This window comes from Rhynchophorus ferrugineus, unplaced genomic scaffold (genome assembly GCF_030347505.1).
Source record: "Rhynchophorus ferrugineus isolate W39M unplaced genomic scaffold, kcgeb_rfMv2 rfM8, whole genome shotgun sequence".
Taxonomy (NCBI): domain Eukaryota; kingdom Metazoa; phylum Arthropoda; class Insecta; order Coleoptera; family Curculionidae; genus Rhynchophorus; species Rhynchophorus ferrugineus.
The window spans coordinates 17,512,316-17,528,623 of record NW_027472587.1 but is presented as its reverse complement, the minus strand read 5'-3'; the positions used below and the strand labels follow the sequence as shown (position 1 = coordinate 17,528,623).

Below are 16,308 nucleotides of genomic sequence, written 5' to 3'. Positions count from 1 at the left end.
AGAATCGGCGGTTCCTCAATTTTATAGTCTAATGCACGGCGTCTAATTCAATAGTTCTTGGAATTATTTCTTTTATGATTTCATTAGATATTTGTTTGTTATTTATATAATACCATTTTAAATATTTCCATTTACATTATTAGCTCTAAGTATAAAAATTGATTATTTTATAGTAGTTTTTATAGTTTTCCATCACTGCGCCTTTTTGTGTTTTATTTTGTATTATACTATGATGACACTGTTTTGTTATGTGAGTACTCTTTGATTAGCTACGAGTTAAACAATTGATTTCTCAATAAAAACTTACCTAGAATTGCTGGATGCTACTGAGTTATTTGACCTGGACCTCCGACTTTTCAGACTATCACCCCTGTTAACCACACCCTTTCCAGTAATGGAGAAGTGCCTCAGACGATAGTATTCTTCTTCGACGCCAGTGTTGGGCATCGAAGCCACACGAGATCTCTGTTGTGGCAAACACAAATAATTTGGTCTTCCTGATGATCTACCCGGAGTTTTGACCGACTGCGATCTGTTATGGTGAGGACTTCCATATCTGAAAATAAAATTCCATAAAAAAGTTGCAAATATAATACTAATTGAGCTGCAAATTAATTCAAAATCTTCATCGAAGGACCTGGCTAAATCAACTTCATTATTTATAGACGAGATGAAATTTTCGAATGATTCTTCTCGTGGAAACCGTTCGATATAATTAAAAACTTTTCTTTTTTCCGGTCGTCATAAGATAAACCGTAAAATTTAACAACTGGGGAACTGAATGTTTTATATTGGGTTCGTGAGAAAGTTGTTAAACGGGGAGTTATCAATCAGGTTTTTTTTGTGGCATGCGATGGAGATGATGGTTTATATTCTCATGAATTTTATCCATTATTTTTCATGATGAATAAATTTAATTTTATTGCGTTTTTTTTGCTTGTTTTGCCATAAAAGATAATGTATTAAAATTGGTGTATTTAGTCAGAGTTTACGGCTGAATATTGTTAGGATATGAGGGAGGTTTCAGAATATTCGAATTAGTTCTGGCGATATAGAATGTTTATATCTCTGTAATTGTGGTGTGAGTTGTTCCTCTTGATATAATTTTTCACCTTAATGTTGCCTTAATGAAAAAAATCGTAAAAGCTCTGTTGCTCCAGGTTGGTGATTATTTCATAAATATATATGTAGAAGACGCCCCCATATATCAAAAGCTAAACTGAAAGAAGCTTTTTTTGGCCAGACTTTGAAGTAATAATTAGTAAAAAAGATAATGGAGAACTGAATATCCCTTAAAATTTTTGTAAAAGAATAACATCAAACCCAATGTCCTTAGATACTCACTGTTTAATACTGTTTGAAATAAAATTGTGAAAAGATGGATAAAAAAGAAGATTGGTTCGGATGGTTTGAAGAAGTTTGACTGATTTAACGTTTGAATAAAAAATAAGTACTTATTTATGGTATAAGAAAAAAATTTAATTAACGCTGCAGTTACCTGGTAAGAACTGAGACATTGAACAGTCAATTGATTATTTATTTCATTTCAAATTCAAATGGTGTGAAATTTGAATTAATGAAAGCCACAAACTTGCTGTGAAATAATAGACCTGAGCTTTTTTTAAAAGAAGAAAGAAAGAGAAAGAGAGCTAGAGAGGAATTAAGAAATAGACAGTAATTTAAGGAATAATAAATCACACCAAGTGTCCCGAAATACATACTATTTAATGTGTAAGTGCTTGAAATAAATTTGTGAAAAGCTGGACAAGAAAAGAAGATTGATGAAAAGGTGTTAACATGATCAAAAATAAATATGATATAAAAATTGAATCAAATGATTATTTAATTCATTTGAATATCACTTGCTTGCATATTGCGAGATCACTAGTGTCAGATTTTTGGTCCAGAAATGTCAGAACCATACCGGATCATTGCGTAGGATGTGAAATTAGTATTCATGAAAGACATAACATGAATAACAACCGAATTTAATCAAGAACTACTGTTATCCTGTGAGATCTGAAGTGCTGAACAACTAATTGATTGTTTACCTCATTTCAAAATCATGAATCTCCTCCAGGGTCAGATTACTGGCCACGTCCAGGAGCTGCTTCATATTCTCCTCCTTCTGGCTCTTGAGCGCCGCCAGTTTGCTGACGTTCGAGTCGGCCGTCGCGTGAACGTTACCCACGAAGTCACTGCCGTTCTTCAACAAGATCGTCGAGGTCACGTTGGCGTGATCCAGAGACACGGACGCCTGCTGCACCTGCGACGAAGAGGACTTTTTTGATTTGCGTCGCGTGAGCGCGTGTTTGAGTTTACAGTAGCTGAGCGTCATTGGTTCGGTAGCCGAGAACAGAGCGGAAACGGATCGCATATACCGCAATACTAACCACGATTGTAGCCTGAGGCGTTTTCCGACTGAAATGTACTGAGTTCTCCAACGGGTTCGTCGTCACATTTATAGGAGACGTGGCAGATGTTACGGATGCGTCCAGCTGGGCCCCCACCTCCCTCAGGCATTTGTTCAGGCACACGCTGCCCCGTTTCTCGAAAGCGGCGGTCGGTATCGGTGTCGCCAATGAGTCTGCCGCCGCCGCTGCGATGCTGGTGCGTCGTCGGTCTAAGGACTCGCTGCGAAAAAAAAAAGACAAACAGATAACATACGTTAAAATTAAACGTGACCGAGAGCGAGTGCGGATTTTCTAGGATTCGCGACAAAAACAAACATCGCCGGGTTCAAACGGTATTGTCAGATTTTGCGTATTTTAGATATAAACAGGGAATAAGTAGAAAACACCAAACATTTACAAGATGTTCCATAAGATGACCAAATTAACAAAACTGAATTTGGAAATATTGTTATAATTTGTGCTGTCTTAGTGCCACTTTTTGCATAAATAAGGAATCAAAATTTGGGATAAGACTGTAGATATTATCCTTCTATAACAACAGACTAGTTTTCTTTAATCAGTTTTTCTACAAGAAAGTCGTATGAAATACATAGATTACTGTTTTTAAATTTTATATCATTATTCATAGTTTTAGTTCAATACGAATTAAGAGCAGTGCGAATCTATATTAGATCGAAAAAGTATTAAAAATATAGGAAATACCAGAAATTTACAAATGGTTCCTTAAGTTGACCAAAGGAACGAAGCAAGCCAGGTCGAAAGATAGAAAACATGGCTTAATCAAACAAGCATTACCAGAGATGTATAAGTAAAACCGAAATTGAATAAAACTTAGTTATTTCTTCGGTAAATACTGTAATTAATTTATTATTTATGTTATGTTTAATATTGTCTTAAAGTTTCGAAGATAATAAAATTAAGTTAGATCTACTGAAATTACCGTAGATCTGACAACGTCGGACGCGCATCGTTTCGGGAATCGGGATGCCTGCATGCCGCCGTACAGGTGCATTGTAACGCGGATAATTTCTATGTTTTCCCGAAATAACCGTAGTTGCTTGAATACTATTTCGGTGTACTAACTTCTCGACATTGTCGAAGGTTTTGAAGAAAAATAATGGCCACAATGCAGTACGGGCATTAAAAGCCGACGTTTTGTATTAACTCGAAACGGCACGATCATAATTAAGTTGAATAAAAAGTATATGGGACTTAAAAAACTACAATTAAAAGCGTTCGAATTAACTCGGAACGACTTGACTTTTAACTGAAAGTAAAAATGTTATGAAATCATCTAGCAAGATGAAGCTTTTATATCGCTGTGTTGAACGATATTAAAAATAATGGTTATAGGATATTAACTGTTATATATACATTAAGGTATCCTATAAAGAAAAAATACCAGAAATTTCATTATTATTCTAATAAAAAATCTATTATGTTTGGAATGTTGTTTTAATAAAATCAATAAGTGTATTTGAATTTTGATAGGTAATAGCGATTATATTAATGAGATTATGAGGCTACATTGCGGGTTGCATACACCTAAAACAATCATATTCGGTTATATTGATTATAAACATATATTTGTTATATATTTTAATACATATCTATTTTATATTAAAATATCGTGATCTCTTTGACATCTTTCATATCTGATATCTATTGTGATATATTTTTGTTGAACTAAATTGACTTATTGTGCCTAATTTTGGAATATTAAAAATTTGTCAGTCCTCATTTATAGAAAACTAACGTGGTCTGAAATTGATACATGTAAATGGTATATAGATGTTAAAAATACTTACGTTTACACAAAAAAACACCCACAGAAACAATTAGGTGTTTGTTAAAGTTCAAGTTCAAGACCCCTTTGTCTATTTCCGATTCCGAGAACGAGAAAATACCGTGTAACATCAATACTATGCTCAAAATAAATAGAAAGATTTAAAGCTTAAACAAGACAATACCAAAGAAAAACTTATAACCAACAAACTGAGAATAAACCTGCGAGTTAGAACTGTAAAAATAGATCCGTAGTATTTCCTAGATTACTCATTAGACAACATATTGTAGTACGGATATATATAAATCTTGGAAAAACTGAATTACGAGAAAATAGAATGACCCAACCTAGTAGACTTATTAAAAGCTTGTAACGGTCGATGATGTTTTTTTTCTATGTAGTCTTCTTTTTCGTTTTTTTTTTGAGTTCAGAGGTTTTTAAAATAGTTTTTGTAATTAATATAAGTAATACAGCAGTAAAAATAAATCTTGTTCAAATCTAAATGCATTAGAGCAGGAAGTATGGCAAATATATATAAGACATAAAGGACATTATTTATTAATTTATTTATTAGAACTAGTGTGCAGCTCGGTTATAATCGTTAATGATCAGTATTTTTAATAATATTTATTGAAATAAATCTCCAAAATAGATATATTAATGATTCGGCCGAAAATTCGTGTAGTAGCCATCCCCCACCCCTTTATATCTTCACCATCGAGCGTAAACCACTGGAAATAACGCCCGGGTTTTTTTGAGATAATTTGTCTTAGAACTCGGTTGACTCTTCAAACTATTCTTTGTTATTTACACCAAAATCGCCATTTTTAAAACGTTAAAACCGAAGTTGTCTATTAGGGTATGATGTAGGAGTATTACTACAAGTTTTTGAGCCTGTTAATGTGAGAGACGGAAGTGGTCAAAAGGATCTTTCAGGAGTTCTTTTCAGGAGAAGAATGTTCTTTTTGCTATATTTTTCAAACAACGTGTTTTGAAACAAAGAGACTGATATATAACTGCGTGATTTATTTTGATTTAATTTGAGTAGTTACAAGCTTCATGTGCTGTGAGAAAATATAATTTGTACAATATATAAGAGCATCTGATCTAAAATCAATCAATCTATGAATTCTCAATACTGAACATAATTTTTTTCCCTCTCTTTTTTTCTTGAATCTATTTGATTTCTTTCTTGAACATATATATCGCCAGTATTCAATGTACAAGTATTTATAAGCGATAGACAAAATAATGAACACTAGGCAATATCCTATAGTCTATTGAAAGTTTTTTTGCACATACATCATCAAGATGTTTAATGTATCGCCTGTGGCAAGTTGTAAGTTCGTTTTAGAATGACACACTATTTTCCTTCTCATTTTATTCTAGTTAAACAGAAACACAATGCTGTCTGACCTGTTCGAACACGTAAAGGTCAAAGTCGTCCGGTTGTCAGACGTATCCAAAATTCTTGAAGGCAATAGTGATAAGAGGATATAACTCTAACCTATAAGCACTTTTGTAGCTGTATAAGTAACTGTAGTTTTAGATATTCTATAATGTTAAAATACATTATATTTGGTAGCATTTTTGTTCAATTATTTTATTTATATTATAATGTTGTTTTATGTCAAAACCGAACTGAACTAAAACTGAGTTGATGCGGCAACATAGCGACGTTTTGATGTCACAAATTTAAATGACGTTTGTAGAAGATAACTTTGAACAGTCTATAGAACTTTTTGCATGTTGGCAACACTGTTTCCGTGTATTTGAATATTCTTTATAAGTGAAGCTAACGCTAAACTGCAAAAGAAGTGGTGAAACAATCATAAATCCCGAACACTTGGTAATTGGAAGTATGTTTTGTGGTCTCATGAACCATCGTTTACATTGTTTCCTACAAACGGCTGGATTTATGTATGGAGAACCTCAAAAGCAGCTTATGATCCGGATAGCTGGTTTCCTAAAGTCCACCATGGGAGAGGTTTCATGATTTGAGGTCTTTGGTTTGATTACTGCAAAAGTATATCTCGACATATTCAATGATGATGAACATTCTCATCCTCTTACTGTGAGGAGCATATTGCTGCAAAGCACTGATATATTCCTAAGATGACATAAGATGCAATAAGATGACAATGTATTCATACAAATGGTCAAAAAGGTTCAGTCTTGGTTTAAGGAGTATTAAAATAGCTTCAAACATCTTTCCTGACCAGTACAGTCGCCAGACCTCAACATAATTGAATCATTTACGGGAGTTTTACGGCATAGAGTGATTTAAATCTCTAAACTGGACATCGGCATTGGCAACTTTATTCTATTCTGCAAATAATTGCAGCTGTTTTAAAAGAAAATGATGGTTTAACATTTTATTAACAAATAAATATTACCTATATGTCCATCTTATCTCTCGTCTATTCTATTTATTGGGGAATTTCTGAATAATTAGTAACCAGTAAATATTATTATTTGGATAAGTACGTCTAGAAATCCTATTACTGTTGGCGCAAGTATCGATTCCGAACCCCCGCCATGTACATGATGATAAATGTGCTCGCTAGACGTTTCTCTTTAAAGCCAAACATATTCTCGAAGCCGAAACTGAAAATTAACTTGCCAAGAAGCAAGTGTTCTTTTTCAGCCGTCGTCTGGATCCAATTTTCCGGCGATTTCCTCGAAGAAAATTCGACAGTCTCGGGAAGAATCGATCGACCCGACGTCTAATTCCGAAACTCTCGGCCCCCATCCCCTCCGTCGCCCCCTTACCCGCGAAAATACTCGGCCGTATATTTTTTCGGTGGAAAGTCCCGATTCGGCAGTAGGCTTTCCACAAATTGTCGCCGAAATAGAACGGTCCTGTTGACGGGCGTCGTACAGTCGTACCGTTTAAGTGAAAATCGTCTCTAAAACTTTTGCGGGAGCTGCTCTCCACCCACAGAGACCCGCACTTTACGACTCTCGAATATTGTGTTGCCCCCGCTTTGGAATTTATAATATCGGCCTTTCCGTCTTTGTTATTATCCATTCTCCTTTGTTTCTTCATGCAGACGATGTCACGTGGATTATTTTATTTGGAGTTTAAAGCTAGATATATCATCCGTAGCTTATTCACGTTGCAGTATAGTTAGTTGTTATTCCTCGTAATTTTTAACAAAGAATGGTTGTATTCAGTGATATTATTTGAGTATTGTGATTGATAAGTGTTAGTTGTGGACATTATTCATCTCATGAAGCATATCTATATTCTTCACTCTCATAATGAATTGAAAATTCCTGTACAAAAAGATTGGAATCATACCTCAGTAGAATGATTGCGAAAATTATAGCTATAATCTGATATAAAATGTAATCGATTAAATATTTTTGAAGGAAAATTATCGACAGTTCTTCTGTTCGAGAAAGTATAAACGGAAACTCATTTTTATATTTCTCATTATATGACTTAAATACCAATGGTTATATAAAAATTGTTATAAAACCATACCATTTAGCATCAAAATCTTTATAATACGTGTAATTTGCATTAACCTGTGATTATTTGAATAAGGATAACAGCAAATGAATTGAATAATATATATATATATATATATATATATATATATATATATATATATATATATATATATATATATGGCATCATGTACATATATATATATACGCATTCTCAAGCTACATGTATTTTAAGGTGAAATTATACAAAATCTATGTTAAAGTGCTCTAGAAGTATTTATAATATTTCTGATATGAGACATAAAGATAAATTCGTTAATTTTTAAACAGTGAAAAACTTTTTTTATCAAAATTTGGTCCAATTCACTTTCATTCCCTCATTTACAGTTTTCTTAAAAATTACTTCAATAAGAACTGCTTCCAAAGAAATCCTTTATCAATCAGGTAAATTCTCTATAATCTCATAAATTCAAGAAAATATCTCAGGAAAATGAAATATATGTACACATTATTATCATCTGGAAATACAAATAAGCTTAATATAAATCAATTTGAGAACTTTTTTAACTTCTTATAGGAAGATGTAAAAAACAAAAATTTAGAAAAGACTTCAATCGTTGGTATTACGTGGATACATACAGAAACAAACCTTGAAAACTAATACCCTTGAATAATAGGAAATAAACAAGACAGTGAATATGTGTTGACACTAAATCAGGAAGCGAAAAATATCTGGTATTGAAGAGCACTTAATGGTTTAATGGCTTATGGATTTTCCTTACTGGTGAGGTAAATAAATACTCTTGAATGACTCTTATGTTGACTCTTGAATGTAATTAAATAACTTTTGAAGGAAAGGAAAGTTCAGTTGAAAATGTTGAATTTTTTTAATATTCCTAGACGTGGATTGTCTACAATGCTACCTTCGGTTTGGATTAGCTCTGGCACCAGGACAAATGTGGAATTATGAACAAGTCTTCGATCGGACATTAACAGTTTAGTAATTGAAGGCTATTGAATGAAACTTTCCTGATGAGGGATTCAATGATGAGGGTTCAATGTTAACGATTACCAAGACAGAGTGATAAGAGCTGGAACCACTAATGATGAGTATATAATGATATCATATAGGAAAATTTAAAAAAATCGTATTATGTGTAAATCATATACAAATAATATGACAAATGCATTAGGTAATTAAATTTGAAGATATAGAGGAAATGTATAAACTTTTGCAATAAAAGTGTATACAGGTAGTAACAAAAGAAAATAAGAAAAAATTTATTCATATTAAAATGATTTGGCAAAGAATTCGATAATAATAGAATACGTTACTTGGATATAAATTTGTTTAGATGGTTTAGAGCACATCACTACATAAACGAAGTAAACAATAAAACGAATAAAGGAGTTCAATATAAATATAACAAAACAACTAATCTATAAACTATGGTGGCTGTATAATTAATTGTATTTTTAAGTCCTTCCATAATACATGTATTAGTTGTACTATAATATTAAAAGGAATTATATTTTATACAATTTATGTTTCATTATTTTATTTATATTAGAGTGATGTTATAGCATTAAAGCTTAAAAAAGTCTACATTTTGTTGAGATGGGCTCACTATGATATTGGAAGGACCATAGTTAGTTGCGGTTAATAACAAGTAACAAGTTCATATTTAAAAAATGACTTTGCAGACGCTACGAATTTAGTCCAACGCCTAATAACGACCGGACGACGCTCAGTTCCTGGAATTCGATTAAGGTCCCGATGGACATCAATCGAACGTTTCAAACGAAATCCAATTAGCGGGAAAAAACCCGCTAAGACGGACGTATCCGTCATCCGACAAGAGAAAAGAGGTGGTCCATCGCCGCGAATAGATTTTCCCGCAAACGTCACCGGGAATAAACCCCATTTCCCCATTTCCCGATGGCGCGAATTAAAACTGACCGATCGGCGACGGGTTCTTCGAACGGCCGTTTCTATTTTTCGATTAAAACGTTACGGAGTCGATTAATTAAATAAACCGGCGGCCGGTGATTTCGGTTTGATGCGATGCCAGGAAACGCGAAAATAAACTCGCGAAAACACGGTTTTCTTTCGATGTATATAAACACGTCGTCGATCGCTATCTGCCGTTGGGGATTGGGAATCGGTGTGCGCTTATTATTATTATTTTTTTGTTGTAATTTCGACAGTTTTTTGGATGCGCTTTTCTCGCGACATCGCGCGAAGCTGCGCATGCTGCGGGAAAAATTCGGACGGGTTTCCCAGAAACACATAATGGTGTAGTTTTTTTTCGTTAAAACACGTATATAATATATAAATAAAACGGGTGTGATTTTCTCGGAAATTTCGGTCTTAAATAAAATGATTTATTAGGGCGGTGTACATGTTTTGATACATCTAGCAAACAAACCTTCACATCTCCATGATTCACGATCAGATATTGCGTCTGATTTCATAATAATACTGATTCTGTTTATATCATTATGAGAGATCAAACAAAAATCATTTTCAATATTTTCGAATGAGTCTCATCCATTCCACAGACGCAGACAATCGGAATAAGGGCACACACATTTTGATCAAGGTTTTTGTCAGAAAATACGTTAATTTATTAATAAAACTTCAATAAATATATGGTGAAATAAGTAGATGACTAAACTCTTTGAGAAATTGATTGAAAAAAGCCTCGAACTATTATAGAACAAAGAAACCAAGTACATTGAATTACAGAAGTAACTGGAAAATCTCTAGAAAATAAAGGTGTGTGCTCTGCTGTCTTCACTACATAGTATAAAACAAAGTCGCCTTTTCTGTCCCTATATCCCTATGTGCGCTTAAATCTTTAAAACTACGCAACGGATTTTGTTGCGGTTTTTTTCAATAGATAGAGTGATTCAAGAGCAACATTGCTAATTTTAGAGGTTTCTAACGTGATGTCGTAAATTAACCTATTTTTTTAGGCTTATTTAGCAATTAGCGAAAACGCTGCCTAACCCTACGAGTTAGATCAAATTAATGTACTACAGTATTGTACACCATAAAAAGGTCTACAAAAAAGTCCCCGATGGTATATGTTTATCTTTTAGGGATAACCCACATTAACCATTTTTATTGTTTACTTTTTACGTGAGAAAATGGTTTATTTACGAAGCTATTTTAAGCAATACGGCATTAATCCTTATCGAATTAAGTACCTTAAATACAGCAAATAATATAGATCAATATGGTTCCTTACAGTATGTAAATTAAACAAATATTTTCGGAGATATTACAAATTTAAAATTTGCGTTTAAGAATGTGTAATGTAATAAAAATTGTATGAATTTAGATATTCCAAAGATAGCAGGAAATCTTCATAGTAAGTATAGGGGAAGAGGAATTGTTTTACTCCAAATTTAATGCGTGCAGGCCAAGGGCAGTAATGAATGAACCAAAAATACTGGATCGATTTTAATCATGTTTTCATTGAGTGACATAGGCATATATATTTTATGCCCGTGCAAAGTCGGAGCGGGCCGCTATGTTTTTATATTCAACGTTCATATTTTTTCTGTAGTGTATTTAATTTAGTATCAGCATTGCACCCGTGCGAAGCCGGGGCGGGTCACTAGTCCTATATAAAATAAAGAAATAAGAAAGAATTAAATCATTAATAAAGAAAGAGGTAAATACTGTTGATATGTTCGTAGCAGCTTTGAATGATCTATTAGTAAATTATATAGTAAAGACATTAGCTTAGCTTATTTCATAATTCATGTTTGTTTACCTTTTGGTACTCTTTTTCTCCTCAGAGTTTTTAATATCTTCTACCATACTTTGTCTTCGACATTTTAGTTCAAGTAGTTGAAGGTTATACATCAATGGACCTCATCAACATTGGTTTATTATTATTAGTGCTTTGAATATTATAAATCCTTTTTAATACTAATAAAAAATTTTAATAACAATAATAATTTTTAATAATAAATTAAGTAATTTAGATTTATTAACACACTAAACTTACACTACTACCTTTTCATAACACTCGAAGAGAAAACATGTTTAGAAACCTATTTAATGCATTGATCGACATTTTAAAGTCAGTATACCTGCAAGGAGGAGTCCTTACCAAAACTCCCCGCTGCAGCACACGCTGCCAGTTGAACGAACTTCCACCATCCTAAATTTATAATACCGATCCCATTCAACTTTCTGCCCGAAAAGGGTTAAGTTCCCCAATATCCCATAAGCGGGGAATATATTCGATCGATTCCCCACCAGTCTGCTTGGCATGATGCCAAGGCATTTCGCCAGAATAATATTCTTTCGTGGTTCGGCCCGTTCTTTTTTTCCCCGTAAATTCATCATATTTGCTGTTGGTGAGGAATTTATGTCGAGCCTTTTTCTTGTAAGATTTAATTATAACTTGCTTCGTTAATTGGTAGGCGAGTTTGAGAATTATTAAGCGGGTTTTCTCGGGATAAGCATCGTATAAACGAGTGTTTTGGCAACAGTCATCGCATAAATCCACTCCATTTGGTAGACGTTTATTCGTTGGTTACTTTTATGATAATGTGGTGTAGATGAATACATGTTCTATATCAAAATTAAGTTATATAATCTAAAGTAATGTACTATAGAATTTACTAATGTAATCAGATATATTAATGATTCGAGTGATAATAGCTGGGGCGAAAGTCTCGCTTATGTGACCTTTAGCTCAGTTTCGTCTTAACCATTATGCAGAAATAGTGACAATATTTATTGAAAATAATCGTTCCATTATTATTACTTAGCGAAAATTGCGTCAAAAATATCCTAATCATCCAATGCCTTACAAAACCATAATTTATCGTATGCGAATTTTCAACAGTACGGTGCGACAACAACAACAAGTTCTGGACCTCTTGTAACGCTGAAAATGTGGATTTCGTGCGCGAAAGTGTTGCAGAGCCTCCAGAAACATCAACGCGGAGACGTGGTTCCCATTTACACATTTCTGCACGCAGTTTAAGGCTAATTTTGAAAACTGATTTGGAAATGTCTGTCTGGTGCAATTAAAGATATGTCGAATAAGCGGTGAAGCCCATTTTCTTCTCAGTGGCGACGTAAATGAACAGAACAGTCGGTTTTGGTGAACACAGAATCCGCAATTAATTCATGAAGCATCATTACATCCACTAGAAACAAATGTATGGTGTGGTATTCGTACTGGAAACATCATTGGTCCCTATTTCTTTGAAAATGACCAAGGTGTTGTAGTTACTGTTGCTATTGAACGGTACCAAGACTTGCGAAATTTTCTTGTGCCTGAAATGGAGGAGCAATGACTAGAGCACACACTGGTCGATCAATAATCCAATTATTGAATGAGGTTCTTCCACGAAGACTAATTGCGCGAAGTGGCGATTTAGCATGGTCAGCCAGATCTCCGGAATTAACAGCACTAGACATTTTCTTATGTTTTTTTTTAAACCAAAACTTTATGTCAATAAGCCCCAAACGATTCAATTTCTTAAAGACAATATTCCTCACGAAATTGAAGAAATTCAGCCTTAGATGTTGCAGGATCTCATTAAAAATGCCTAAAAAAACTAAAAGTCAGGGTCACCTTTTCGCTAATATAATTTTTTAATCATAACGAAAAAAAAATATAAAGACTAAATAAAGCTTTTATGAAAAACAAACTTACTTATCTTTACTTTGAGAAAAGTTATAGGCAATTAAAATAGTAGCTGAACTTTTGCGCCACGTTGTACAATAGATATTAATCGACCGTAAGTGATTACGAATAGATGTAGAGATCTAATGATGGGTTGACAATAAATTGGCAGTTAACAAATTCTTTGGTAAATTTATATAGGAAATATATATAATCCTTTAAATAATAAACAATAAAATCCTTAATTTATATGAAATAATATCACTGCAATACTTTTGAGACTTGTTGATACCTGAGGACTTCGAGACTGGATCTATAAAACACTGTAGAAACGATTACATAGAGGATGGAAAAATAGAGAACTATTAGTGGAAATTGATAAATTAAACTACTAAACACATATAGTTCCGATACAGAAAAAGAGATAAAAAGAGAAAGAAGATCAAAGGGATAATGGGAATTACATAGGGATTACTACTGTAGGCGCAGCTATGGAGATATACGTTAAAATTATAGAAAATGTTCTAAAATATGTTGCCGAAAGTCATGTCAGAAGGAAGACGAAAAATCAGATATATCTTACTATTATTTTTGGAAATGGCATTTCATAGAGTATGTAGAGGGACACCATATAAATACAATGCAGTCATGAAAGAAAACATGAAATCATTAAAATTCAAAACCTAATCAGGACTAAGAGAGGCAGACATTTAAGCCCAACCCTATTCATTCTATTAACTGATGAAATAACAAATAAAGACATGTTAAATAGACAAAACAGGAATATATACACTAGACTATACATTCAAATAGTATAATATGTAGATATCTCGACAGAAGCTTTTGCATATGATGTATTATTAAAAAATGATATAACAACTGGCCGGAATATACAAATATAATATCAAGAGAATATGAAATGATAATGAATAAAAACAAAACGAAAGTCGTGGTAATGGGAAAGCTAGAAGTATTTTCTATATCAAATTTGGGCTATGTACTGTGATAAATTCCTGTTCAAATTTCTTAGATTGTTCTATTTTTCAAAATTGTTAAAATAATAGGTTAAAAAGATTAAAATTTGTGAATGATAAATAGTAAAATACTTTTGACGGTTTTTATTTATGATCGTTCGTACATCTTCGTCTGACATCATGAATTGAATAAAAAAGTCGAAGCCTACATTTGACTGAAAATAGTAATTACTACTTTCAGTCGCTATCGACTGTTCGGCTGTTTTCAGTCGATAGTTCCCAACGCTAGGTGTACCCTATATTATTATTATAAATAAATATTTTCATGAGTTTTTATTACTGTCATAATACCTATAGTTCAATATATATTTCGAATAATGGACTCTAATTTAGACAGTAATATTTTCCTTAGCTACCCGTATCCTATCATGGTTTATGTCTATCCCTCTGACTTTTATACACTACGTTTCACCTTCTCAGATAAAATCTCATTGACGTTAAAATGCGCTGGTGCATTGACAAGCCTGAGGAACCTATTCGTTTTATATAAAAGTCGTTGCAGCTTCGTTTCCGTAATAGCACAAGACAAATTGTATTAAGAGTCAAGGGTGTAGGATGCCACGAGAGGACGCTGTAGTCGTTTTTCTATTCGCAGAGAAGGCGCAACGCAGACGGCGCTTCTATTTTCTCAGTCTCGGAAAGCTGGTTAAATTAGAAAGCTACAGACTTCATGTAGCTTCGTATTTGTCACATGAATGACTCTTAATAAACATGAAATATGTGCATAATAATTAAAATGGTATATAAAACCGGGTATATTTCATTTAAATATGATATTTGCCTATTTTCTGTCTTTTCAATTTTGTTATATGAATCATAATTTGTCAGACACGTCAGACAAAATTAAGAAATCCTATTACAATTTTGAGAAATTTGATGAATTTGGTTTCTGCATAGGGTAGAAAAACGGAGAGACGAATATTCTTGTTTATGCAACCTTAATTCATTTTTCAGATGTTAAAGTATTACATTCAATTAGAGGACATTGAAGTTAATTAATCTTAGTTTTGACAATGCGAAAAATCAGAAGAATGTTTCCTCTTATTGTTCGATAATTTTTTTTGTTGATAATATCCAAAAATTTTGAAAGAAGTTTTAGATGAATAGGCTTAAATATTATAATTAAAAAACGGATTTCTTTGACAAAGTGTAACGTAAGGGGTTGCGGGTTAAATTTTCATTCTTTAATAAAATAAATATTAACTTAGTATAACTTCTATAATTACATTTATTATTTCGAATACTCCAAGACCTAAAATAGTTAAAAAAATCTCATATATAAGAGATCCAAAAGCACTCTCGCTCTGATTGAATGAATCAATCGAAAGAAAATAATTATTTTTGAAATGTTACTAGGCAATTAAACTCTAATTAGCCACCGAATAGCTCTCAAGCTGTTTTTTTTTCATTATTTTCTTACATTTTACATTAGATATGCTAAGTATAATCTTAATTTACTAGATAATTTATTGCAATTATTCTGTTCTTACATGTATTAACAGATAATCTATCAAGGCGAATGTAGAGTAAATAAATCAGTGTGTGTTTCTCAATATAAAATTAAATTAAACCACTTAAGCTAAAGTTAAAAGTAAGAATTATACACTATAAAAATTTCTGATGTTTGAAGGCGAAGTCGAAGTCCAAGTAAGTTTTATAATTGACTGATAAACCAACCTTTTTGATCTTAGGTCTTAGGTTGGAAGTATTTTCCGACTAATCAGTACAGTTATTTGTCCAACGTGATATTATATAATGGATTCTCCAGTACATATATCGTCTTTCACAAGACTATAAAGAAAACTTCATGATTAAATTTCATTCAAATATATTGGCTGATAAGGCGTAGATCTAAATTATCATTAGGTAACAAGATTTTGCTATATAAGTTAATACTTAGGTCCATTTGGACCTAATGTATTGAACTGTGGGGTACTACTAGCAAATCTAACATAGCT

The 16,308-nt window shown here is 32.8% G+C and overlaps 1 protein-coding gene across 1 annotated transcript in view; it reads right to left on the bottom strand.

The window, feature by feature from the left end:
- Positions 1-16,308, bottom strand: part of LOC143200771 (uncharacterized) — a 183,759-nt gene that overhangs the window by 67,670 nt on the left and 99,781 nt on the right. The window contains exons 7-9 of the mRNA XM_076411393.1: positions 2,394-2,634; positions 2,052-2,266; positions 308-556 (exon numbers count right to left, since the gene is read on the bottom strand). Of these exons, the coding sequence (XP_076267508.1) occupies positions 308-556; positions 2,052-2,266; positions 2,394-2,634 (705 nt within the window). The remainder of the gene's footprint in view (positions 1-307; positions 557-2,051; positions 2,267-2,393; positions 2,635-16,308) is intronic.